This window comes from Taeniopygia guttata, chromosome 4, assembly GCF_048771995.1.
Source record: "Taeniopygia guttata chromosome 4, bTaeGut7.mat, whole genome shotgun sequence".
Lineage (NCBI taxonomy): Eukaryota > Metazoa > Chordata > Aves > Passeriformes > Estrildidae > Taeniopygia > Taeniopygia guttata.
The window spans coordinates 31,849,043-31,876,215 of NC_133028.1; the positions used below are offsets into that span (position 1 = coordinate 31,849,043).

General features: G+C 41.7%; 1 protein-coding gene across 4 annotated transcripts in view; it reads left to right on the plus strand.

Moving 5' to 3' along the window:
• The window catches only part of IRF2 (interferon regulatory factor 2), a 39,552-nt gene that overhangs the window by 10,502 nt on the left and 1,877 nt on the right, over window positions 1–27,173 (plus strand). For 2 of the 4 annotated variants that reach the window (XM_072928338.1, XM_072928339.1), the window contains exons 2-9: window positions 6,161–6,294; window positions 7,227–7,334; window positions 12,287–12,386; window positions 12,995–13,171; window positions 15,139–15,185; window positions 18,254–18,365; window positions 21,193–21,357; window positions 26,324–26,370. In XM_072928338.1, the coding sequence (XP_072784439.1) occupies window positions 6,289–6,294; window positions 7,227–7,334; window positions 12,287–12,386; window positions 12,995–13,171; window positions 15,139–15,185; window positions 18,254–18,365; window positions 21,193–21,357; window positions 26,324–26,370 (762 nt within the window). In that variant the 5' untranslated portion in view covers window positions 6,161–6,288. The remainder of the gene's footprint in view (window positions 1–6,160; window positions 6,295–7,226; window positions 7,335–12,286; window positions 12,387–12,994; window positions 13,172–15,138; window positions 15,186–18,253; window positions 18,366–21,192; window positions 21,358–26,323; window positions 26,371–27,173) is intronic. The other 2 variants (XM_004174812.6, XM_030271268.4) reach the window with 2 other exon arrangements.

A 27,173-nucleotide genomic window follows, 5' to 3' on the forward strand; every position in this document is an offset into this window, starting at 1 on the left:
TCCAAGGGCTAACTTTAATGAGGCCTGAGATCACTGCAAAATAACGCCTCATGTCTTTGCTGCTGAGGGAGAATAAGCTCTATATGGAAACCAAATGAAAGAGTCTGTTTTGATGTGTAACGTCTGAATCCCAGCCAGAGTGTGTTAACACCCTTTGGGTGGAACAGAAATGCTATAGGGCTGATGAAACACACTCCTTATACAGTATGAGTTCTCACAGAACTTTTTCCTGGGCGTGTTTAACATGCAGTGTGTAATGCTGATTTCAGTACATGTTTAAGTTACTTTTGCATTTGTTTTCTTTGGTTTTTGTTTTGTTTTCAGGGAAAGTCAGGTTGGTTGCTTTTTGCCCTCTGTTGCTTGAGGATAAAAGGGCTTTTCTTCATTCTACTTTGTGTATCGTTCTTGGGTACAGCAGCAGGAGAGGAGCACATGCTGAATGCTTTCCTCCTCCTCCATCTGCCTTGCAATGAGGTGGGCACAACCCGGACACTGCATTGCAGGGCCTTGAAAGGTTAGGTAGCTAGCTGTTGCTGGCATGAATCTGTCATGCAGCAGCTTGATTTTCCAGGTGTTTCACTCCACGAAGTTTTCCCCTTAGCAGCCATAGTCCTGTTGTAGCCCTGCCACATTTCTTTTGGGAACCTAGGGAAGCAGGTGAAGTATTGCCTGGTGGTTGCCTGTAGAGGTTCTTCTTAATGGCCAGGCCATGCCTTACACCACTTACGCCTGTGCTCTCCCATCCTGCCTGCTCCCCAATTCTTGGCTTTCTGGCCTTTCTTGATGAAGTTGCCTCCTTCCTGCAGGCACTGGAGTAAGTAAGGTGCCACCTTTCCTGGCTGCAGTGAACTCTTTCTTGGTGAAGGACAGGAAGGACATAGTCTTTCCTGCTGCCACCAAAACGTTAGGAAAGAGCAGGAAAGATATTGTTGTTACTACAATGCAGATCAAAGTGTTACAGCCAGCACAGGAGCTGGGTCTGTGGAGCAGACTGGCCATGGTGAATACTCTAACAGAGCTCACAGTAAGAGGTGCTTAGTTAGAAACAAATCTGCCAGTGATGTCTGCCTCATCCCTCCCTGTTCAACAGGGTATCACTGACCAAATAATGGTAAGGAAAGGGAGGCACCATTGCATGCAATTAAAAGACCAGAGAGCATAAGTTTTGCTTTCTAACTAGCTATGAGTCCAGAAAGTCTGTTACTGGTTTTTATGGGTTTTCTTGCTTCATATTTAAGTGAGGATTTCACTTTGAATCTGTAACCCTTGTACCTCTAGGAATGGCAATGCCTACTTTTCCTTGTTTACTACTCTTAATGAAGTGTTTTGTTGTTGGTTCCAAAAAAGATATGGATATTTGCATAATTTGGGATTATCAGAAAGAAGGCATGTTCTGCAGCACCTGTGGTAAGATCCTCTTCCACCTCATGGCAGATAGGAAAGGTACCAGGCAGAGGTCTTGTCTCCCCACACACTGCAGGCAGGGGGAATTCAGGTGTCCACAGTCAAAGCAGCTGAGTAAAGTGCACTTCTGTTTTCCTTGCAGTGTCAATCTCACATTTCTGAAGTATTTCTGGGCAGATGAGTCTAACAAGTTTTTTTACCTGATATTAGGTTCTATTCCTCTGATGAGTTTGACTTCTAAGCAGGGCTTTCCTCAGAGTACAGATGGTGAAATCTTTGAAACTGGTATTCACAGCAGAATAGCTGAAAAAGTTGTCATACTGCAAAATCCTATATGAAGGCAGAGTTCAGTCTGTGACCAAAGAGCAGAATTTTGCTCCAAGTACTGTTCTTTTAAAAAAGATCATGTTTCCATGTATGCTGGAACAGTCTTGGCACAGACACAAATACAGAACCCAGTTCTCTGAATCCTAAATTTAGCATATGGTCTCATTTCAGCATATCTCTTTGGTCACACGGGGTGATTGATGCTTTTCTTAACTGCATCAGCCTTAGTAAACAAAGGGAATAGTTTAAAAGTTTATCAGCAAAGCACAAGTGAAGATAACTTCTCTAAAAAATAATATTGCCTGTTCTGTATTTGCAGAGAAAAAATAAATTGATACCATGCAATATTCTGCACATACCCTCTGAGAAACAGATGTTTTTCCACAACTTTGAGCAAAGGCTGTGACCTACTTCACAAATGTGCCTCCAAGATCTTATCCCACCTTAACTTTTCACAACCATTAGTAATATTTCTATATACTGGCAAATCTTTTAACTAGATGCTTTGTGACAGGGAAAGAAGAACTGCTTTTCCAGAGGTTTTTTGTTTTTTGTTTTTTGGGTTTTTTTTTCTTCCATATATAGGAATATACTTTTAAGAAAGTACCCACAGACACAGAGTAGCTTGTATTTTTGGGATAACCTTTGTGCCTTTTCAGTTATCCAGATGCTGCCAGAGTGAAACTGAAGGAAAGAGAACATTGTGTACTGCTCAGATGTAATGCCTGCCATGCCATTGCTTTCACTTTCTGTCTACAGCTGCTGTAATTCTAGTGAAGAGCTCTTCATTCTCAAAGGTTACACTTTCTGTATGGCAGGAGTGTTATCTCTGTGAAGGAAAAAACAAGTCAGACTTACTAGAATGTTCTTGCGGCGAGCAGGGAGGGACTACAAGCCCTTTATCAATCATTACAGAGTAAAAATATGTGTATATGCATATTGCAACAAGTTTACACCTTGTTGGGGAGTAGCCTTTGCCATGTTCTTGAAGTTTCTCGTTGCAAAAAAATAGGCTGAACTGACCACAGGACTAGCATGAATAGTGCAGTAATTAAAGCTTTGAAGAAGATCAAAATAATCCCTTCATAAATTGTGGTGGCAGCCAATCCATGGGCCATGCTTCTTGTGTGGGAATGGCTTTTCACAGGTTCCCAGTGACCTCCCCCTCTATGCAAATCCCAGTGAGCTGGGGCTGATGTCTTGCCCACCTGCTGCTGGTTTGGGAATAATTTTATTGATGTCTTCATGTCCATGGTTACATTTAAGCACCCACCTCCAAAACAGCAAATGCCCCTGACTGTAATCCCCTCTAATATTAAGACAGGTGGTAAAAATAGAGCAAGAAAAAGGAAATTACATTCCTGGAGCTATGAGTCTTAATACATTTGTAGGAGGCATGATTAAAAATAATGATTTTTGAAGACTGGCTGTCTTACTAAGAATGCCTTACTAAGAATCATAGAGTGATATCCTAGCAGGCAGTCCTACTTACAGTGTTTGAATGAGCTCCTCTTTTCAAATAGGTGGAAAAATGCTTTCTGAGGTCCCATCTGCAGTTGACTGTGTTCTTGGTGATTAGTCTTCCTTTCCTCCATCATGAGAAAGCATAAGAAAAAACAAACAGGAATTATTTTCAACATAATGCCAGAAAGATTTCAACTTTGGGTCTCTGGGAATATTAATCATTTTCATGTGAAGCCCGCTAAGTTCCTGGACTTCTTCAGAAAGCTGACTATGGGAAGAGTAGTGTTAGCATGCAGCAAAACTGGGATGGGATCGAAGAGTGATGGAGTACAAGGTGCTCTGCCACTGGTGTAGCTGGTGCTGCTCCTTTCTTCTGCTCCTTCCTTCCTCCCAGCTGGTTCTGTTACTCTCCCTGGCTCGATCCATGATCCCTGCAGTGTGGAGGAAGATGGGGTCAAGTGACACAAGGCAGGCATTAAGCCGTTTTTCTTCTGATTAACCAGAGTGTGAAGGTTCAGGCAGTCAAAAGTAACCAGGCTTCTGGAGAGGTTTCTTTAGGCAGCAGATGGGTACCCAAGCTCAGGAGATCATGGTGGTGGGACCTGGATGCGTTGGCATTTCTGAAAATACTGTTAGACATGCGCTTTCCCTGGGTACAAAAAACACCATCAGCTGTATGTAGCGTCTTCTAGGTGCAAACGTTCAGGGGAAGTGCAACATTGAGGCTGACCAGGAGTGCGAGATGAGTGGGTAAGTGCTTCTAGTTTTACAGCCAGCACCAGATGATAAATGTTGATGTTGATGTTTTGTTGTCCTTAAAAGGATTGACTGTTCATGCTTTTTTACTTTCAGCTGGGTAAACACTGGAGAGAGGCTGGCAAGAAACTTGGCATACCTGTTGTTTTGTAGGGCTCACCTTAGTTTCTGACTTCGTAGGTTTGTTTTACAATTGATATATTTTGATGGATGGTGAAGCCGGCATGGTGTTAGGCAGTGGCCCCTGAAACTTGAAATAGGCATGCGTTTGCTGCCTGTTTTGGAGGATTTCAAATGTCTTTACAAACTGGAATGACTCTTAAAGTCAGGTGATTTAATCTGACTTTAATCACTGATGGACGGACTCCAGGTCCTCCCACCTGGAGCCAGGCTTCAAGTGCACCCAGTAATGCCATTTATGGACAGACAGGAGCTACTTTTAAGGCACTGTAGATGCTGATGTTTCTTTCTATACAAATTAATCATGCATTTGACAGCTCTGGATGGAGATACTGCACCTTCATTTCTCACACACAATTATTTGGTAGAGTTGACTTGGTATTTTCAATAAAAAAGGTGTTGTTGACATGCAACTGACAAAAACCCTGCTACATTTTAGCACCATTGTGGTCATTGCTGTCCTGAGGCAGACAGATCTGGGAATGTCTTCTGAAGACATCCAGCTTTATTTTCAGCAGCATGTGCTCTAAAAGGAGCATGGGTGGGGGTTTTGTTTTGATGAGCAGAAGCACGGCTGTGCTTGCTCCTTTGTGAAGGACATACTCCAGAAGATTCTCACTGTTCCCTCCAGATGAACATCATTGTAAGACTATTTTTACCTGGGTTTGAATTTACTTTCCGATGAACAGGTCTTGGGAGCCACTCCTCTCTTCTCACAAACCAAACTTTTCTCCTGATTACCTTGGATTAATTTGTCTTGGTGTGGGTTATGGATGGGAAGGTGTGTGCTGACAGCTGCAGTTGCAAATCCTAGCATGCCAAAAAGGAGAGGAGCACCTCTCCACAGCATCTGTAGGGGAGCAGCTGGGGAAGCCCCCAGGAATGTGGGAGGGAAAAGACAGGTTGGCTCAATTCTGGCATGTTGGGCAAGACTGGCTTCCTTGTAGTAGCGATTGTTGGCAGCTTTTTTGTTTCCTGAGATATATTGCTTTGGTGCAAAGGCAGTTTCTGTTTCTTCCATATTGCCTGTCCCAAGTGGGATTCATTGCTGCTACTTTCAAGATGACTTTTTTGCCTTCTGTCTAAGTTGTTCATTCAGATGGTTTGAAATTTGTCGGAGGAGCTCATTACCAGAAAGACAAGTCCAACAGCTAAATGGGATCAATCATATTTAGTATTGAACCTAATGCACAGTGTTTCCAGGAATTTGCTCAAAGTGCATGCATACTTAAAGATTCCTTACAAAGAAATGCATTTGTTGCAGATAATTCTTTCTGTCTTGTCAGACAAATAAAAATTTGCTCATGTTTTTACTACATTGCCATTTGCATTTTTCAGCTTTGACTCAGACTGTAGTAGGGGAAGATGGTAGAGATCTCCTGTACACATTCTGCAACCTGGATGAGGATTGTTGGTTCCAAGGGGGAAAGGGGTGCAGCAGCATAACTACATTGTTTGCCACCAACCTGGGGACGAAAAAAGTTGAACCCACACCACCCTTGCCCAGAAAACAACTTCCCTCTTACACAGAGAAGGGGTATGCACAAGGGCTTGTCTGTTGTTGGATTCTTGCGGTTGGCTGTTTTTTTCATATATGAAGTGAACCTGAAAGGGAGCTGAAGGATTGCAACTGTTTTCTGAGATATTTTAGAAATTTGTAGTTTACTGCAAGAGGCTGCAGCTGAAGCACAAGTGTCCAGCTCCATGCAGTAGTAAACAAAATACTAATATGTTTGCTAAAAGATTGGTGTGACCATGGCTGCTGGTAAATTCTCTGAACACATCAAAGAACCTTATTGTTGCATTCAGATTTTAATTCCTTATTAGTTTCAAGGAAATACATGTCCTCAGAGCAATGAGAGGAAACTTTGAACGTTTTTCTTCCTCTTGTGCTGGGTGTGGGCTTGATACTGCCTAATTGTTAGTCTGTCCCATGCCTGTACTCCCATAGGAAGCGAGAACAAACCCATTTGCAGTTGTGCCATTGCTGTGTGCTTTCAAATTTTTCTTTCTCTTTTTTATTTTTAAGATCAAAGGTGTCAAGAATAGTGGAGCAGAGAAGTTAAGAATGATGCAGAGAACACAGATGTGAAGAGCAAAAGAGAGAGGAAGGAGCTGAGCCTGGTGCAGAGGGGGCAAGGAGAAGCAGCAGCCTAAATGCAAGTACTTGAATGTGGAAATGATGGGTTCCAGGGTGCTTAACAGGCATTTAATGTGGTGTTTTAATCTGCCTCTAGTGCCAGTTGGTTAATGTTTTTAAAATTTTCTGCCTCAGGTTCAAGACTTTGGACTCTTATGTCAATAATTTACAGCTCTAAACAGGGAAGTGGCATTGAGGTCATGTGTGCATGTGAGAGAGAGAGAGAGAGAGACAGAAAAAGAAGCCAGTTTGAGTCTTAACTGGGTAATAAAAGGTGGTGTAGTGTAGTTGAGGAGTGTGTGAAGCACTCACTTCATATCTGAACAGCATTGAAATGTAAAATAACAGCTAAAAAATCAGTGAGTGGATTGATCAGACAAAGCTGGAGGGAGGGGATGAAACTACTCAGCCAGAATCAAAGTGCTCTGCTAAATTGCTATGATGTAAAATGTACTTTTATTAATCCTAGTCAAGTTCATGGGACTGAAACTGCCATTTGAAAGCCCTTTTGTTAGCAGAAGCATCATTTTAGCTAGTACAATTATGCCTCCTGCTTGTGATATTTTTTCATTATATAATTTTTTCTTGGCAAAAAAAGGTCTTCTGCAAATGCAGGTATGTGGACCAAAAAAAAGTGTCTCCAAGAATGGAAGTGTTTTTCTTTGTGCCTTCTGGTATTCCACCTGTATCAGCAGACAAACTTTTGCTGGTATCCTATGTCATCTTCAGATGAAGGTTTTCCTAACAGACGTGTACCAGAAAAATATTTTCTGCCACAAAGAAGACTTTATCATCTCAGTTGCTTTAAGGGAGGTTCGCACACAGATCTAAAATAATGTTTATATTTACAATTGTTCAGCCTGCAAAGCTTTAATAAGTGTACTGTGTAGAGGTGGAGGAGCTGCCTGGGAGTTCTGCCTGGCAAACAAGTAACCTTGTCCCTTGTTCCTTGCAGCTCCTTCCCAGGTGGGTGACAATGCCTGTCGAAAGGATGCGGATGCGGCCCTGGCTGGAAGAACAAATCAACTCTAACAGAATACCGGGGCTGAAATGGCTAAATAAGGTAAGGGGGGATGTGCATGCATGTGCTGAGGGGGAACTTGATAGCAGTGGCTGAGGTCTGCACAGGTAAATCAGCTCGTTCCTGGTTTTCAAAGGGGTGACGGGGAGGAAGGGCAAAGCTGAATGCTTCCTGCTGAACCTGTTCCTCCAGTCTTGTCTGCCAGATCTGAATCCTCCTGCTTTGGCCTGGTAGATTTGTGGCTCATTTAAAAGCATTTTCCAACTCTTTGTTGTTGAAGTGAGTGTTTATGAAGACTCTGCTTGGACTTTTTTTTTTAACCTGGGAGCACATTGTTCAACTAGTAGCATCAGAGGCACGTGTTCAAAATACCCTCCTGAGGAGGAAGACTATGTTCTGTGTTAGGCTGAGTTGAAGCAACAATCTGTTGTTTCAGACTTGTGTGACTTCTCTGACACTTCTCAACTCAGGAGAAAATAGGGTGACTTTTTGCCTGCCAGACTCAAACCTAATATCCCTGGTCCTGAGCTCTTTTTGCTAAGTGCTCAAGACACTTTGAGAGCACAATCATGAGCAAAAGAGTGTCAGTGCCAAATTTGAATTTATTTTGTTTGGTTGAGTAAAACCTAGGAGTGTATTTGAGATTTTAAATAGCAATGAATTGTGGAAATGTTGCATGCTTTCTGCACTGTGCAGGAGAGTAACTCACCACACTGAAAAGCATGAAGCTGTTTTTGCTACAGAGGCTACTTTATTATCAGAATGGGTGGAAATGCAAAAAATCAGGGGCAGAAACAGGAACTGCCTGTCTGATTAAGTCACTAAGCCAAATAGTCTGGTATCCTCCCTATAGCAGTAGTAGTTGTGGTACTCGGGTGCTCATTTTTAGAGTTGAAGAATGGCAATTGAAACTGCTGCCTTTTCTTTCAGCTTTCAAAGGTAGAAATGCTCATGACTATGAAATTATCAGGAGCACTTTAAATTTCATCTATGAACCTTGTTTCTCAGTAACTTCCTGCATCAGTGACTCTCATGCTGTGGCTGGGTAAATAAATATTGTTTTATCCATTCCCTAGTTAGCTGCACTGTGAATTTGAGTAGGTCCTTGATCTTGCATAATGGGGTCATAGCTGAAGAGGAGACTGGTTTTTACTGTTGTCTTTGTAATTTGAGTCCCATGTTCGGGTCCTTCACCTTGAATATCTCTATTTTGGTGTTAGGTTTCCTACTGACAGTCTCTGTCTGCTGTCCTTTGCTGGGCATTCCTACCTAATCCTGAAATAATTTCTCTACCTTGAGGTTTATTAAACTCTGATTCCCTACTTCTACCTTCTGATTTTGCATCAGCCTGGATTGCCTTTATTATGTTTAGCAAGAAAATTGCACTCCTGAGCATTTCTGTGTAAAAATGTTTGCACATTCATTCCAACAATCGATCATTAAACCAAAAATATTTTTATTTTTACTGTAAATCCTGACCATAAACAAAGCTATGCATGGAATCAATGAAGTGTCATGTGTACCGCAGCCTGTTCTGTACCCACAGAATCAACTTTATAGGCTGAAGTATTTTAATCAGAGTTTGGTAAAGGATACTTCACAGTTTAGATAAGAAGGTGTGTCAGATTATCAAGAGAATGAAACTCATGTGTGTGCACAGCTTTTAAGGAAATAAGGTTTAAATATTAAATAAATTATTACCATTCTGGGTTGTCATTGGCTGTCTGTTCTTGGGGGCTTTTTCTGAACTGAAAAAATAATTAAATCTCTCTCAGTTAGAAATGACATATCAGGTACAGGTGACACATAATTCTTTCCTCTACTGTCAGTTCATCATTATGCCTCCAGAACAAACCCCTTCTTATAGGGCTTAAAGCATAAATACTTGTGTACCTCTTTGGTGAAAATGTTATCCTTCTGAGTGGCATGAAGTAGGAAGGGAATTTCTTTGCTTTCTCTTCTTAATTCCCTTTACCTTTCTTTACCTTTACTTTCCCTAAATACCTTTACCTTCTTTACCTTTCTTTACCTTCCCAGAGAGACAAAACTGGGAGGCGTTAATGAAACAACATAGTTCAGCAGAGGGCAGAGGGGATGTCAGGAGGAGGAGTAGGAGAGGTCAGTGTTCCTCATGGATCTGGAAAAGGAAACATTCCAAGCTGTAACAAAGAGGCAACCTACTACTTTGATGGATGCTTGGAGTATTATCTTGGAGTTGGATGCTACTGTTTAAGATTTGTCCTGACTTTGTAGCTAGTATATGGTCTCATGCTCCAAGCATTTTGCAGTGCCAGAGCTCTTCCAGTGATCACAGAATATTCTGAGTTGGAAGGGACCAACGAGGATCCTCAAGTCTAACTCTTAAGTGAATGGCCTGTGCAGGGATTGAAACCACAACCTTGGCATTAGTAGCACCATGCTGCTGTTACCAGCTGAGGTTTGATCTACTTTCCTTTTCATGCCTATCTAAGAATGTCACAGCTCTTCCGTTTTAGTATTCCCACTGGAATTTGGTAACAATTCCTGTTACAGTGCAAAGTTTTTGTGGGTTGTGTTTTTGACTTTAGGTGAGGCTAATTTTTTAACAGAAACATGAGATTTCTACACAAAAGTCCAGTGATGGAATGCTGGACCAGTCAGCACATGGTTTTCCAAGTCTGAGAGAAAGCACTGATGACCCCTTCCTGTTAAGGTCATTATTAGGCAGCACTGGCTGAAGAAGAATATAGGTAATGTTTGATAATGTGTGAAAGAAAGAAGTATTATTTAAATAGAAAGTATCCAGGCAAACTAGAGCAGAGCACTCTACTACATGGTGTAATCAGCTGTCTGCAGGATTTCAGGGAAGATTAGATATTTCGTAGTTGATGAGATAATCTGTAATATCTGTATGAGAGGGTAAACTTATATATGCATTATAAAATTATAATACACATAGCTTCTGTGAGTTTGTTCTTTGTATTATAATTTGGTATAATTCCTGTGCTTGAAGACATTTTGGAAAGAACTTTCTGTAATGAACAGAATCACTTTAATGACCACTTAGACTGCTGCTTAGTGTCCTTGCAGCTTCTTTTGAAGCAGTGAGTACAGTCGATGATGACAGGATGCTATGTCTGGAGTCTTGTTCAGTCTGCTAGGTTTTGAATTATCATATGGTCTATTTTAATCTGGTCTATTCTTAAAAGTTCTTGTTGATAGAAACTGTTTCCTATTGAAGTGATGATTTTTTTCCTATGCTTATTATAGTCTATGAAAGAGTAAAGGCAGACTGAGTAAAGAGTAAAAGCTTATTTTAGGTCTGATGAATACAGTAGTGTTATGGACCACAAATAGTGGCTTTGAGGCTTTCTTTTAACTGCTTTGAGTTGGGGAAAGAAGTATCTCTGTTGATGATTTACTTATATGTAGAGGGAAGAGTAAAGAGGCAAAAGACACGTGACAGAAGTGATGGAATTACATTAAGAGGAATATTGAGTGTGAGGACTTGAAGAGAATGAGGAACATGTTAAAACATTGCTTGCACCAAATTAAAGATGAAGCCAAGCAAGAAGGGAAGAATGCAATTCTGAACAAGCAAATACGACAGAAAGGATTAAAGACGAGTTGAAGGACAAAACACAGGCTCAGAAGAAGAAAGATCACATGGGAAGGAAGGGAAATAAATGGAGCCTTGGCATGAGTGAAATATTAACCAGACAGTCAAGGAAGAACAGTGGCTGTTGGGGAAAGGGGAAAGGGTGAAAGATTTATCTCGCCTGGCCAGAATCTACAATGCAGTCATTTAAATGAGAGCTGCCTGTCTAGAGTTGTATGTAGTCTGTAGAGAGAAATTGGCTCTTTTAGGGTGAAATTCAGGCAGCATAGCTCAGGTGGCTGCTGCAGGAGGAGGGTGCATTTTGCCCTGGAAGTACTTTTCTCTTCATAGACTGATAATTGGATCTGAACCTGCAGTGACAGAGTTTATAGTGCAATATGTCTGCATGTGAAGCCAGATAAGTATTCTTCCCAATAGGGGAGAAAAAACAAGTGTTGTGGAACAAGCTCAGTTTGTATGGCTTTGCAGAAAACAGTGTGAAGAGTTCTGAAGCAGCCCTCTAGGTCAGGACAAAGAAATTCATTACTGTGTTGTATGACATAAAAGCACATCTGATCTAGTATCCTTCGGGCCCAGTATCCTGTGTGCTAAGTGCTTATAGAAGGAGTGTAGGAAACATGTTATTCAAGCTCTGAAAGTCATTGGGCCCCCAGAGCTGGAGCTACATCCTAAAACTATCATCTTTAATAGTTGCCAGGGATCTTCCATGATCCCTTGGGGAATCAGTTTATACCGACACCATGTAAGGCATGCCCTGATTTAGCTGTGTGTTAAAAAACAGATTTTTAAAAAAATCTTTCTTTGCATTTCTTTAAATGCACTTTACTTTGGTCTAAAGTTTCTGAACTAAAATGTGTTTAGATATCTTCAATGCACTTCTTCACGAGTGTCTGTTTTTTTTGTCCCCACTGGAGAGATGTCTACCGCTGATATATTCTTTTGCTTGGCATACAAATTTGCAAGATCTCTTTTCTTCACCATGCTAGTATTTACTGTCTGACTTCTAAATCCCTTGATTTTGCTCTGTTCCTATGGTTGTTTAGTTTCAGATATATTTTTGCTAATAATAAAAGTGTGTGTGCTGACAAAACAACACTTTGTATGAAAGCCTAGAAATGTGTAGTACTGCATGTTTTTTCCATGTGTCAGCTCGGAAAACTGCCAGGCTCATCTTCCGTGAAGTGGCTTCTGAGTATTTCATACACTTGGACTGTGCTCTGCTTCGGTGATGCCAATGGATATTTTCCTGTTGATTTCAGTGACTGTGACGCTGAGCTAGAAGGGAGCAAAACACTTGGAGATGCTGAAACTGTGCTTATAAATTAGTGACTTAAAATCATCAGAAGATTCCTCAAGTCTATCAGTGTTGGCATTTCCTGTTTGTTTTCCCTTCCAGGAGAAGAAGATTTTTCAGATTCCCTGGATGCATGCCGCAAGACATGGTTGGGATGTTGAAAAAGATGCTCCCTTATTTAGAAACTGGGCAATTCACACAGGTATTGGAACTCTCTTTTTGCAGGACAGATTTTCACATTGTTTTCCCTTTTAAAGTTCCATTTTCATTATGTCTTGTCTTTGCTTTTACTAACAGAGAGTGAACTCAAGTTTCCAGATTTGTGGGAGGCTAAGTGTTTTTTCAAGGTCTATGATATTCTCCAGCTTAATTGAAGTGCCATAACTCATTTGCATTGAGAAACACAGTAAAACATAATTGATTTAAATGTTAGCAACTGGGTTCAAAACTGTCAGGAGTAGTGCAGAGTCAGCACTTTGTAGACATAGGCCTTTAGGCTTTTTATGCCTTTCTATGGATTTGAGCCAGACATAATAAAGGTAAATGCTGTGCAAGCTTTTCCATGCTGTTATGGAGTCACATCAGATCTGCAGTGCCCTGGGTCTTTCTTGAGCACAAACCGTTCATCATCTGTCCTAGAAATGTGCATGAGAATGAGATCATAGCACTCTCTTGCAACCTCAACTATTGTTAGAATGCTTGTCATGGGAACCAAAGGCTGATACCTTGAAGCTAACCTATGCTGTTATTGATTTGCCTCAAATCTTCAATCACATGTCATATGTGTCTAACTTTTCTTTTCTTGATCAGGAAAATACCAGTCAGGAGTAGATAAACCTGATCCAAAGACATGGAAGGCAAACTTCCGTTGCGCTATGAACTCCCTGCCTGACATAGAAGAAGTGAAGGACAAAAGTATAAAGAAAGGCAACAATGCCTTCAGGGTGTACCGGATGCTGCCCTTATCTGAAAGACCTTCCAAAAAAGGTAGAGGGGAGAGCTTTTCAACATGAAATGCTTTTGAGGGCATTGTGTTGAGAAAAACACCTACTGCAGGTAGCTCAGTATGCAACAAGCCACTAATGCAGGCTACACATGGTGCCCTGTCTGGCTGGGAAATGACTGAAACCTAGGAACAACTGTATGAAAAATGGGCTGCATTCAGAAGAGAGGATCAATGAGATGCAATACCCCCAAGCTGTTGATACTTGTCTGTTAAAGCTGATGGAGTTGTGTTCAGATCTAGTCCCAGGTCTCCTTCAGTCAAGGAACATGATTAAGGGGTATTAAAGCTCAACACATTTAACTCAGTAGGTAGGGGTCATTCAGAATATGGTGGCAGACATTTTGGTAGCTTTTTTCAAGCAAGGGTACAATTAAACTGGCTCTGTCTTGAGCTGAGTGAGAGCAGTACACTCACTCAGAACATTAAACCATGAAACCACATTGTTAGTTACAAAGACCATGAAAACCCAACCCATAGAGCATGATAATGGTGAAATGGGAAAGTGTCTGAATCCCCAAATTTAGGAAATAAATCTCCTGCCTGCCAGGAGAAGACCTAACACCAGGTCAATCTTGTTGGTTTCTTTTGAAGTAGAAACATTGCTTTATTTAGGGCTCATGAGCTTTCAAATGCACATTTCCCTACTGGTTTATGCAGTAGAACAATGGTTTCCTTGGTCCTCTGGTGTCTTGTGCAGTCTAGAATTTTGGATGAAAAGATAATCTATAAACTAAACACATGGTGTTCTTCTAACACCTGTAGCTACAGTTTGCTACTTAGATTGAGAAGTGAAAGGCAGATTTTCAGTTTAAGGTCAGTGTGACTGGAAATTATGAACCACGGCATTTTTGGGGCAGAATCGTACTGTGAAAGGGAGACCAATCTGCAAAAGGTAGAACATTTATTTTGAAACTGTTTCCAGTCTCTTGTCAATAGTGTATTTTGTTTAGGCCAGTTCCCCTGGACCATAACATATCTCTTGGCAGTAGACTTGTGTAGGAGATAGAAAAGTTCATCTTTAAAGCTGAGATTCTCGGAATAGGGCCTGTGGCAGGAGAAGATTATGCAGAAAGTCCAGTTACTGTAAAACCCTGACATAATTTGGGCCTCATCTATATTTTCACATGCCCTTTTTTTGTGTCATGTGGCTAAACATGTGTGGGAGCGAAAGAATCTGACTGCAAACGTTTCTAATTTTCTGTGGTATCATGTAGTAAAGATGGGCAAAGCTCCTGGGACACATCTATGCTAACACTGCGGCAGAGCTGAGCTTGCACCAGCAAGTCTGAGCTTCTACATCAGGTCAGAGCAGGGGCAGCAGCACTGGGGTCTGCCAAGGTGCACAGTATTTTGTGAGAGTCACATGCAGTATGGTTTTTGGGATTTCCAAGTCCAGCATGATTGCATAAGCCACTTTTGCATGAATTGTAATATGTATTTCCCTACCAGGTTGCAACTATTTACAAAAATATTGGTTGACGTTTATTATGATCTCTTTTCACATTCAATCAATTAACAATCTCCCTTTTCCTGTAGCTACAGAGAAAATGTCAGAAATGTGATGAGGCATATATTTTGATTTTTCTTCCCTTTAAGAATGTTTTTCTCCCCCTTTCTTTTTTTTTTTTTAACAGGCCTTTTTTTTTTAATTTGTCATTCCTCCATATTTTCACTTTGATTTTTTGACTGCAGTTGCTTTCCTTGGTCCCACTGTGGTTCTCTTTTGTAGCCTTTTAAAAAAGAAACACAAAGCCAGTGCATTCAAGGTGGTTTTTTGCTGCCCAGGCCTTAAAGGAAGGGTAAAATTAAGTAAAATGTGTTCTCCCTTTGCTAGGAAGTCCTGCCATTTTGAGGCTCATTTTGGGGCTATTTGTTGGTGAATATAGAAACTGTGAAGGATAACTCATGGCACACAGGACTTTATGAAATCTTCCTTCTGTTGTTGCAGGAAAAAAGACAAAATCGGAGAAGGATGACAAATTCAAACAAATTAAGGTAAGAAGTGTCTGTTTAATGGTGCAAGAGCTTGTGAATACAGTCTATTGCAAATATTTTTTAACAGCCCCAAGAGTATGTTGTGGTGGGTACTTGCAAATGCTTGTGGTTGGTTAAGTAACTACAGTTACCCAGGATGTTTGGGGTTGGTTTTTTTTTGAAATGTGAAGGCTGTTAAAGTCATGACTTACGTCATCAATGGACACAGCCCTTGTGTTACAATGCCTGGAGGTTAGAAAACTGGCAGTCTCAGCAATATATTTGCCATTTGTTTGTCTCTGTAAGGAGAAATACAATAATTAGGGAAGGAATGCTTTTGAACAATAGAGCTACCTTTTGGAGCAGTTAATTTCTGTGTGTAAAGCACTGGAAATTCATTTTCATTTAGGCAAGGGTCAGAGCTGCACCTTGTGCTTATGCTTTGTCTGTTAGAAGGCCTCAGCTGTAAAGCTCTTCAGCTGCAGCCTGGGATTTCTGCTTGTTCAGAGTGTGGGCCCACACTGAAGTCTGCTGTCCCTGCAAGGCATGGTGTTTCCTGGCTTTCACACCTCTGCCAAGGGCCTCGGTGAGGTGGTCAGTATTACATATCAGCAGGAGCTAGTCCACCTTCAAGTTTTTTAACAAAAAAAACAAACCTCAGAGATTTCAGACTCTAAGCTTTCAGTAAAATTGGTGTCCTTGGGCTGTGTGTAGCAGCTGTGTCTACAGTGCAAGGGCAGATTGGTCCCCTGCTGCTCACTTGTGGAGGGCTGTGCCATTCATGCCTGGGTTCAGGCTCTGCAGCCTCTGGCCAGGAGATTCTCTGGGCCAGGTGAACCCAGAAATGTGGGGAAAAGTCCTCCACTGAAACGGTTTGGAAAGCCGGTGCTGCCACAACAGTTGTGACTTGTGCAGTTATGCGTCAGAATGGTGTGACTTTTAAATTGTGTTAAAGGAGCCACTCTGTAACTGTCCTGCTTGGCTCATACTGCCACGTGTGCTTGTTATCAAGTGGTAGCTGATGTTCAGAGGGAGTCAGTAAAATTGCTTTGGACAGAGCAGAGCAATGTGCCAGCACATACAGCTACCTACCAGTGATACCTCCTGTTAGTTCTTGTGGTTCTGAGCTGGGGCCAGGTAGTATTGTCTGTTGCCCCATTGTGACAGATGTGTGCAGTGGCTAGCTTGGATTTGAAGAGGTGTTCTTCCCATACTCAGCCACTATTAGGCTGACTGTTGAATGCTGAAGGCTGTAGTAGTGAAGGGTAGTAAATTAATTAAAGCAAATGCACATTTCTGAGCATGAAAGCTTCTTAGAATTGCTTTGCTTGGTGATGAGAATTCCTGAGATCCTAGTTGCATGTTTTGAATTGAACACCTCACAGTTACCTCGATAAATGTCTTTTAGTGGAGCCCAATGGGAGGCTACTCCACAATTTTCCTGGTAACTGCAGTGGCTGAATTTCTACCTTATCCTAGATGTATCCTCTTGACCATGCAGCTCCACATTGAGAGATATTTTTTTAAATCCTAGTAACAGCTTCCTCTATGCATTTAGCTTAGGTTAGACATCTGAACACTGAAAATTCAGGTGATTTAACACCAACTGTGCCAGTATCCAAGTTTCTTTGTGGGTCTGGCACCATCACCTGAGTTCTAAGATGCATATTTGTTTCTGAAGCTTGAAAGGGGCTACTAAATAAACTTCTCCGTAATCAATCATCAAAAGAGTTGAGGAAGTGCTGCATGCACAATATTTCCATGGGGGCTGCTGTGTTTGCTGTGAATTAAAGCAAACAGCACCAGATACTCAAGGCTCCAGTGTGCAGCCCTAATCTATCTCTGCAGTTGTGACCCTCAATGGATCAATAGCAGCTAATTTTATCTTTTCAAGCTCTCCAAGTCTTTGACCTATGGGCCAGCACAACTAGCGCATCTCATCAAAGACCTAGTTGCCATTAACACTTAACTCTCCACCCTTCTGAAGTGCAGAGGAATGTTGCAACAGGGTGCATGTTTGCCTTGCTTTAGTGTCTGGGAAGGTGCTTGTGTTGAAGCGACAATGCTTTTTGAGTAGATCACAATCACAGCATGTGACATCCAGAAAAAAACCTGTCACAGTGCCCCCAGTATTTTGTCCCAAACATAACAGTTCAACAGTACTGGGATGGGCTGGCACTGCAGGTCCGGAGGCTTACCTTTGCCCTGCCTTTGATGAAATGCTTTAGAACAGTGAAAATGAGCATGGCATGGACAGCTCTGCACTTCTGGGGGTGTCTCTGCCCCAGCAAGCAGAGGACAACTTGCAGCCTTGCAGGGCTGGTAGAGTGAGAACAGAAGACTTTAGACATTGTAACAAATAAACATGTGAGAGAGTCAATACCAGACAGGAAGTTGCGCATGTAGAATAATCCTTTTAAAGAAATCCTGAGTTAATGGAATTAATTTTTTGATGTCTACTCTGAAGGGATTTTTTTTGATTCCCACTCAAGTGTATCAGGCTTACAGAGAGGCATCTTATGGAAAGCTCAGTCTGTGTAGAACAGGTGGTGTTTTGCAAATGCTGTTGCCCAGTGGTAATGTTTATGATGTGATCTAAAAGGCTGTATTTAGTGTAAACACTTTGGTTTGCTTTCAGGCTCGCTATAGAGAAAAATTAAGGCTAGAATTTAGTAATTGCTGTACTTAGAAACCAAGGTTTCCTTTTAGAGAGTGCAAAGAGATAGAGCATATTTGGAAGGGAGTGAGGATGAATGTTAAATAGAATACTGTTTTAAAGCAGTGTTTCTTCCTTGTTTGTTTCAAATGTTCATCTCTTGTAGTAAATAGCTTACTACTTCCTTGCTCTCAGAAGGCTTACTCTAAATTTGAAAATTAAAAATCGCTTTCCTTTCAAAGAACAAGATTTAGAAATTAATTCGTCTCGGGCTTCTCCTCAGAGAAATATTTGTTTTAAGACAGTGTCTTGCAGAGAGCAGGGGGTATATGGCAGGCAGAAGTAATGGGATTTATTACCATCTCAGAACAAAGAGATGAACTATCTCCTAAAATAAAGCAATCCTGACCCAACTGTACTGTTTTCATTCTAGCAAGAGCCAGTTGAATCATCTTTCGGGATGAATGGGCTAAATGCTGTCACTTCTGACTACTTCCTGTCCTCCAGTATAAAAAATGAAGTTGACAGTACAGTGAACTTTGTAGGTAAGTACTGCTATGCTTTTTTTACATATTAAGCACACAGGTGACTTCAAAACCCTTTTGGTCTGCCAGACTTGTCTTTCCATCAGCATTTTGCACTTCAGGGAATGCCATGGTTGGAGTCAGGTAGACCCATTTCTCAGTAGCTTGGGCCATGGAAGACTGTGGTTGCAGGCCAGCCCCACCACCTTGCAGAGACAGTGAGCAGGACTGTGCCACTGGGCTGGTTGACTTGAGAGTAAAGCACTTACAGGTTCTCTTAGCTGGCTTCTCAGGGTGGGCACTTACTCTACAGGATAGTCCTCAGCCATGAGGAGACTGTAGCCAATGTCACATGGGAGTTAAACTGCAGTCAGATGGCAGTTTCCCATTGTTTAAAGCAGAGGTTTGTATAGAATACCATTTTATTTGGGAGTTCAATCCAGCAGGCAAAATGTAGGAACTTGGTTCTTTTCACTGACACCTCCATAGCAGAGATAGTTTTTGACATCACTGAGCTAACGAAAAGGATCATCAAAGACTGCATTTAGATAACAGTACATTAGAAATTAGCTGTCAACTCAGCATGTGAATAATTGGTTCTCAGTAGAATAATTGGACTGGGCTTTGACAGCTCTTTTTTGGCTAAGGTTGTCATTGCAGCAAGAACTCCTAATAGTATGACCCATTTTGTCTAGAATTCCACTTTTAAATATGACAAATATTTTAGTATTCTGCTTGGAGAGATGGCAGAAATCATTTGCAGTGACTATTTTCAATCCTCATTTCTTAGGTCACAGGGCTTTGCATAGTCATTCCCCTGGAGTACTTGTGTAGCTGAGGAGTTTGTGAGTAGTTTTACTCTCTTTATGGCAGTTCATTTAATCAGCTGTTGCTTTGTCAGAACATTAGAACATGCTCCTACTGTTATAGCTTGAAGGAGTAGCACCATAGTGCTCTTAGTGCTTCCTGTTCACTGACTGAGGATCGGGTAGGGAGCTGTCATCCATTGTTGCTTAATGATTGAGATGTGAGGTGTGCTGCTTATCCAGACTGGAGAAAGAAGCAGATATTTAGGATTGCAGGAAGGATTTTAATGTAAGCAGGGAGGAAAAGGTAAAATAGAATTGTTCTGCAGAGAGACAGGAAATCAGCTGGTGGAGACGAAAGGCAAACAGCACCTGCAGAGTTTCTGACATATGTGCAGCTCACTGAAAACTGTGGCATATTGCCCAAGTGAGCAGTATTTTTTGCTGTGAGTTTTTATCTCTCAGGGTGGGTAAGAGTTTGTCAGGTATTGAGGAAAGAGATAAAACAGTGCAGATGGCCTGCTCATACCCTGAGCGGGTTGTGCAATATTATTCGTCTCTCCCAGATAAATTAACTGTGTGTACTCTTGCACCACTCTCACCACACTCAATAAAATCTGGTTGTTTCAGAACAAGGAAAGGTGAAATAAAGGGGAAATTAAATATATGAAACATAATTGTAGTGACCAACTTAAAAAACTCTATCTGGTATGTATATAATTTTTTCTATGCTGGCATTGTTTCTTAAAATACACATCTAAGTTTTGAAGATTTTCCAGTGGTTACCTGGCACTTCACAAGGCAAAATAATATGCATCTTTTTCCTGGGAAAAACACCTGTCACTTTTCTTTTCAAAAAGCCCTGTCTAAAGATAGAATGAAGGAGTGGATTGTCTGTATAGACATGTGCATTCTTGTTTATTTATCTTAGTTCATGCAGGAATAGATGCTATCTTTTGACTTTTCAAATTTAATAATTAGTATATTCAGGTTACTTAGCTGGAAAATTGCAAGATCTGTTGTATTTCATTGCCTACATGTTTTTCCCCACATGGGTCTATGAAAAAATGGGCTGTTTGAACAACACAGCATTATGTTTGTACAGAATTTAGCCTATTGTTTCCTTTATGTTCAGTGAAGAAATATCTTAGTCTTTCTCTTGGGTAACCATGGTTTCAGGTTAGCCATCCTCTGAGATAGCTTCATCCCTGTGCATTCTTCTGAACTAACTCATTGGCTTTCAGTTCTGTGCTGGATTAATGCATTTATCATGTATTCATACAGCTGGGATTAGAGGAGGAGTTGTACAAGACAGAGGAAATTCTGTCAAGCAGCTTCAGATGAGTGAGATTCTGGCTTTTATCATACTTTTGCTTTGCTCAGTAACTTCTTGGTACCTTGGTTTGTCAACCTTTTTCAAAAGGTTGTAGTGTAGAACAACTAATATCTGCAAGGCATTTCAGGACACTTGGAAAGCATCCATGATTGCTTCACTTTGTAGAAATAAGTAATGCTCCTTTGACATGAAATTTCACATACTTTTTTGGTATTAAATATCATGTACCTGGGGAAATAGGAAACCCCTCTGTTAATAACTAACCAAACTGTAGCTTTCTGTCACAGATCGTGGGGATTGCAGGTACAAATTTATTTTATGCATACCATCAATAGCATTGTGAGTGTCAGTGACAATAGCCATATAACTGGAGCAGAAATTTTTCATAGATTCATGTCATATGTACATCAGAGTCCCACAATGTTTTGCTTGACCCCGTGGACTGATTTTTGTATGCTGGTTCTGGCCTTCTGTTGTATAATTTATATTAGAGCATTCAGAGACTATGGGATGGTTTACAGCTTGCTTGTTGAGGATTGCAGATTTCCTTTAGAACTGTCTCTGAAAATTATATCCCCAGAAAGCAGGTGGTGTGCATGGAAAAAAGTGCTGAGACTATTGAAAACTCAGATACCAAGCAGGCTCTTAGAGGTTCAACAGGGTTGAGATGCTATCAGTAATCACTTTTGTTGTTTCTAATCCCAAGTTGTAGGACATCCACACCTTGATGGCAGCAGTGAGGAGCAGGTGATAGTTGCCAACCCTCCTGATGTTTGTCAGGTGGTAGAGGTGACAACAGAAAGTGATGAACAGCCCCTCAGCATGAGCCAGCTGTATCCTCTACAGATCTCCCCTGTCTCATCCTATGCAGGTAAGCAACTTGGTGTTTCTTTACACTCCTTTTTCTGGAAATTTTGGGAAGATGCTGTTGGGGGAAAGAGGGTTCTGCCAGGCTAACTAATGAAGATTCAGAAATGCATACTCATCTACCTTCTGAATTGTTAATGAAACTCAAAAATGCACAGGCTCTGCCCATTTCCTTGGGAAACAACTTGGCAGATCTGAGTTTGGAAATGTGAGCTACAGGTTTAACCTGTGAGTAATGGAAAAAGAACTTTTTTGGGTATAATGCAGAGATCTTTTAGAGGGGGATTTTCAGTGGTACAAATGACATGCCCTCTGCCTTACTAAAGATCAAAGTCTTTTTTGCTCTATGTTTACTCAGTGTCTAGCACAGTGTGCAGTGTTAAGGGCTGCACTAATGGTATGTATGCAGATATGGAGCTGAGGGCCCACGGGGAGTGGGTCTGTCTTGCTGCAGACGAGAAGAGGCATGTAGTGACTGATAACAAGTGATCTTTCAAGAAGCAGAGTGTGGACATCTGGCTTCTAACGTCTGCCTGCCATCTGGATTCTCTGATACCTAAAAAGAGGATGAGATAACAGGCTTCCCCCTACTCCCTGTGAGGGTGGTTATGGTTTCCCTTTTCATCTGGCCTCTTATTTTCATATAACTGTTAGGAAGTCTTTGGCACTCATTTATCCCTTATGCAAGTCTAACAGTGTGTTCAGAAGTTTCTAGGGGAGAACAGACGAAAATGTACTCGTGGAAATGCTGTATAGAGTTCGCACAATCATATAAGTCTTATTTCGTAGGAAGCAGGACAAAGCCATATTGGAAAGTAGAAGAAGTTTCAGATCCAACCTCTCCTTTCTGTTTCAGCATGGTGCTAATTTGCAAGCTTTAGGAAACTAGGTAGAAACACAAATGTCACCTTTTAAGGCAAATTTAAGTATTAATAGTTCGCCATGCATTTTATTATTTTACACGTGGGTTTGCCTTTGACTTATTAGACTGAAATTTCTTCCAGACACATTTTTATAAAGTATGTATTTAGTAATTTTTATCTTTGGGACCAAGTGAATAGTATGATGTTCTTTTGGACTGTCTCCACTGTTATTCTCACACATGTTGATAAATGATTATGCTTCCCAAAATGTTTAGTCTGCAATGACCAAAGATTTAGAATTTAGGAGACCTTTGCAAAGCATAAGGCAGGGAGATATGAGAGTGCATAAATTTATTAACAGAAGGGAGACAAGGGCCTTTGAAACATCTTTCTTCTTTACAAATGTGTCTTGGAAAACTTTTCTATCTATGCAAACATGACAATGACGCAATCTTTTATCTTCAGCTATAGGATGTAAATTCTAGAAATGCAAACAGAAGTCACTGTATTGGTCTGGAAGTCATAGTGGTTTCTTGGACTGTAATGATAGAGAAAGGTGGTCTGCTGACCACCTGGACATGAGCAAATCATGACCTACCTGCCCTAATGTCATTGCAACCAGCCTGCATAAGGAAAATGAAGGATGACTGAAGTACTTCTGATATCCCCTTACACTGTCTTAGTACCTTGGTGGTCTTCAGTTGTCCTAACTTATACCTGGATCTGCTAGCCCAAAACTCAGATAGCAGAGTTTCATGCCACTGGTGCGCTTTTGAGTACATCTCAAGACAGCTCTTGATGATCCTGGCTACTGTAGCTAGAGGCCAGATGGAAGTGAAGTACTGCAAGGGACAAGTCCTGGGACAAGTCTTATTTAATGTATTGATGAGCAGAAGATATATTGGAGACGTGTTTGTGAACTTCACAGATGACAACAAATAGTGCACACCAGTTGATATGTTTGAGGGCAGAACCATCATTCAGAGAGTCCTGGAGAGATTGCAGGAATGGGTCAGCAGAAACCTTATGAAGTTTAGCAAGGGCACATGTGAAGTCCTGTGCATTGGAAGGAAGAGATCTTTACAGCAATAGCGGCTGGGGCTGATGGTATGGCGAGTAGCTCTGCAGAAAGGTGGGTAGGCAGTGAGCTGAGTGTGAGACACCAGAGCACCTCAGCCACAGAGAAGGCCACCAGTTTTCAGGAGCATGGCCAGTAGATCTAGGGAAGTGATTATCCTCCTCTACTCAGCACTAGTTGTGCTACTTTAGAAGTACTGCATCCAGTCTTGAGCTCCCCAGACTAAGAAACATACAAACAAACTGGAGCAAGGGCAGAGGAGGGCTACGTAGGGTATGGCTTCTCACTCTGTGAGAGGATAGAGGGACTGGGGCTTGTTCAGCTTGGAAAAGAGATGATTTTGAGGACTTCATAGCAGCTGCCTCTACTGCAAGAATGTTCCTGAGAAGGCAGAGCCAGGCACTTCACAGCAATGCATGGTAGGAGGATGAGAAACAGCAGGCTAAATTGAAACCAAAAAACATGGTCCACCTGGATATAAGAAAAAGTATCACCTGTTTTACCACAAGGACAGTCAGGCATTGGTGCAGGATACCCAGAAAGATGGTGCTGCCTCCATCCTCAGAAGTTTTGAAGACTGAAGGGAGAAGGCCCCAAGCAAACGAATCTAATCCTGTAGCTGGCCCTGCTTTGAGCAAAAGGTTGGGCTGTAGACCTTCTGAGGTCCCTTCCAGCCTGATTTGTTCTGTGAACCACTTTTTGGGTTTTGGTTTTTTTTTAAGGATGTATTTGCTCTCGAGGCCGGAGCGAGGACAGGAGTCTGTGTGTTAGAGCCCTGAAATTTCTCCGACACTCTTGTGACTATTTCTGCTTTCCACACAGACCTGTATAGAACCACAGGAACCTTGGCCTTGTACTTGTGGGTTTCCTCTGTCAGGTGCTACTGGCTGAATGGCAGGAAAGAGTATGATCATAACAGCTGTACAGGAACAGTTAGTTGAGCTCTTCTAAAACAACAACCAAAAAAAGTAGCCAGATATGTCAGCTGTCCTACATAAATCTGGTTTATTTCAAAACACCTCTGGTTCTTTTCTGAGGTTACTCAGGCAAATTATGTGAGTCACCCATGTGAGTTTTTTCATATATCCACTGATGTCTGTGAAGTCCTTTTGGTTTTTATTACCGAGGCTGTTGTCAGATACCTGTTGTATTTGACACTGATTCAAATACCCTTCTTGATAGAAATAACCTCTCTAGCTTTCCATGCCTTCACGGCCAGCTTCCCTGGCTTTGCTAACTATAGTGCTATCTCTTACTCAGCATTTTTTTATGTATAAACACCCAGGATGGATTCCTTTTCAGCTGCATCACTCTGTTTTTGTTGTGACACGCTTCTTCATGTCAAGGAATATCTGTTACTTGTCTCTATGTGGATTCATTCTATTGATTCTGTCTTCAGGGCTGTTTCTCCTTTGTGCAAATTAATTTTCCTTCTCCTCCCCCCAGTATGGCTTAATTAGCCAGCTCACATTGACACAACTTTCTCTGCCTGGGTCAGTGAAGGAGAAGCCCTGCAGTGCATTAACTTCACAGGGCATTGCAGTTAGATTTAATGTTTTGGACTGTTCCTCTGCTTACTGCACACTGTGGTGGAGACTCTGGCACAGGAGAGGTGCTGGCTTTGGAAGCAGCAGTCTGCAGTAGCTGGGCTGGAGTAAAAGGACTTCGAGTACAGTTTAGATCCTGGGGTCTGAACAATGGTTCAGCCCATTTATTTACAGTCTTCTGCCTGAACCTAATACTTAGCCAAACCTTGAGAGGATGGCAAGGTACTGCCAGTCTCTCTGAAGATGTGCAGGGGCACAATCCATTAGGCATGATCCATGCACTCTTAGCACTCATGTCCGGTGCAGAGCATGAGATTGGTCTCTGGGAAGGCAGAGTTGCACGGGCTGTGCAAAGCAGTTTGCATGGACTAAAATACATAACACAGAGCTGAGAGTGAAAATTGGGGTTTCAGAGCCCTCTTGCCTGCTATGATAATACATCACATCATTCCTTGAATTGTGTGGTTTCTGTCTTCCTTTGGATAAGCCCCGTCTGTGCAGCCCTGCTGTGGGGTTTGGAGTGTTGGTATCCTGATAGATGCCTAGGGTTATCCTCCCAGGAAACAGGACACTGTGGTTCAAAACCCCACAAGCTGAAGTAAACCTGCAGTCCAGGCCTCCACTGGATTAGTCTGGGGAACCAGTGTCTGTGCTAAAGGCAGCAGCCATCACTGCAGACTGACAAGAGGGGTTTCTGCCCTGTCTCGGAGGTATCTGAGGCACAGCAGTCTCAACCACTCATGGACCAGGAACCTGACCCTCAGACAGCAGGGGATGTGTCTTTAGGCACATGTAGGCTTAAAAATACAATAAAACCTCCTGGATTTAGGGCTCTTCTGCAAGGGAGGGCTGCAGCTGCAAGAGAATGGCTGTCCCATTGGAACTGTACTCTATTTGTGCTCTGGTTCAAGTGATGAAGGGTTAAGAAACAGGCTGGAGAGTGGTAGCAAAAGCAAAACTATACCAACTGTACCAGAGTCTATCAACAGTAATAAAGCCCCAGAAGTGACAACAAGCACTTGAGGTGGCAGGCTGAAATAACTGTTCATGAAACAAAACCACATTTATCTCCTCTAGGATTGAGTTGTTACTGATTTTGCCAGGAGATAAAGATTTGGACAGAACTTTGTCCACGGCAGGGCCTGGAGTGGCTGTAGGGGGCAAGGGAAGGGGGGCATCCCCTGCTTGCTGGAGATTCTTCCCAGAAAGCACAAATCTACTTCTTCCCTCTCTATTACTGTCTTTTCCAGAATAGACATGTTAACTGGGATAACCATGTGAATTTACCCCAGTTGTTCAAGGCAGCTGTGCTGTCTAATCCTGCTGTGGCAGGGTCTCCATGCCTCTCCATTGTTTTCTGGTTGTTTGACTTGTTTCTGTTTGCTTCCACTTGTTGGACATACATCAGTCCTCCTGAGCTGGAATTTGTTCCTATAGATAGAACAGCATGAGTTTCATTTTTGTTTCTATTCTGTTTGACAGAAAGTGAAACAACTGACAGCATTCCAAGCGATGAAGAAAATGCAGAGGTAAGTGCTTTCTGGATTTTTAGCAGTTTGGGTCAAGGTCTCCCTGAGATATTTAACTCCCTTCTCTATTGCAATTCTGTCTACCTGGGGAATATTCATTTTGGTAATAGCTAGGGAAGAAAAGCAGTCCAGGAAGGTTCAGGGGATACAGACGATTGTCAGAGACAGATGATTGTCAGAGAATTAATATCTCTACAAATTAACTTCTCCTTGTCTGTCCAAACTACAAGATTAATTTGCATAATAATATGTTCTGCAGTGCCATCAACAGTGCCAGCTAGTATGTTAACATGATGCATTGATGTTGCTGGGTAGTGAGTATTTTATCTTGGTTGAAAGCTCGCTCACTTCATTTTCCTTAAATGGCACCTGAACTCATATAACTGGAGGAAATGCTTACACTTATGACTGAAATGAACCTAGAATATTTGAGGTAGATGGGGCAGAGAGCTTTCCTGAGCAGTCAGTTGGATATTGCTGGGTGAAAGGAATCCATGGGGAAAATAACCTGAGCTGCACATATACAAAAACACCTTGCCTTTTATTTTGGTGCTGCCATCAACGTGCCAGACCTACCAATCTCTATGTGTACCTAAAAGCCAAATTAAACTCATTGAGGGCTCTTGGATGCCCTGTGCTCCAGCTGTATTTTTGCATAAGGCCTTTTGCAAAGCTCTCTCCTGCTGTGTCCTTCACCAAAGGCTCTCTAAATCCTCCTTCTTGGAGGACTAGAGGTTATGCATCTGTATAACAACATGGCTAACCCACATGGTCTCTGGTGCCGTGGCTGGGGTGGTGCCCAT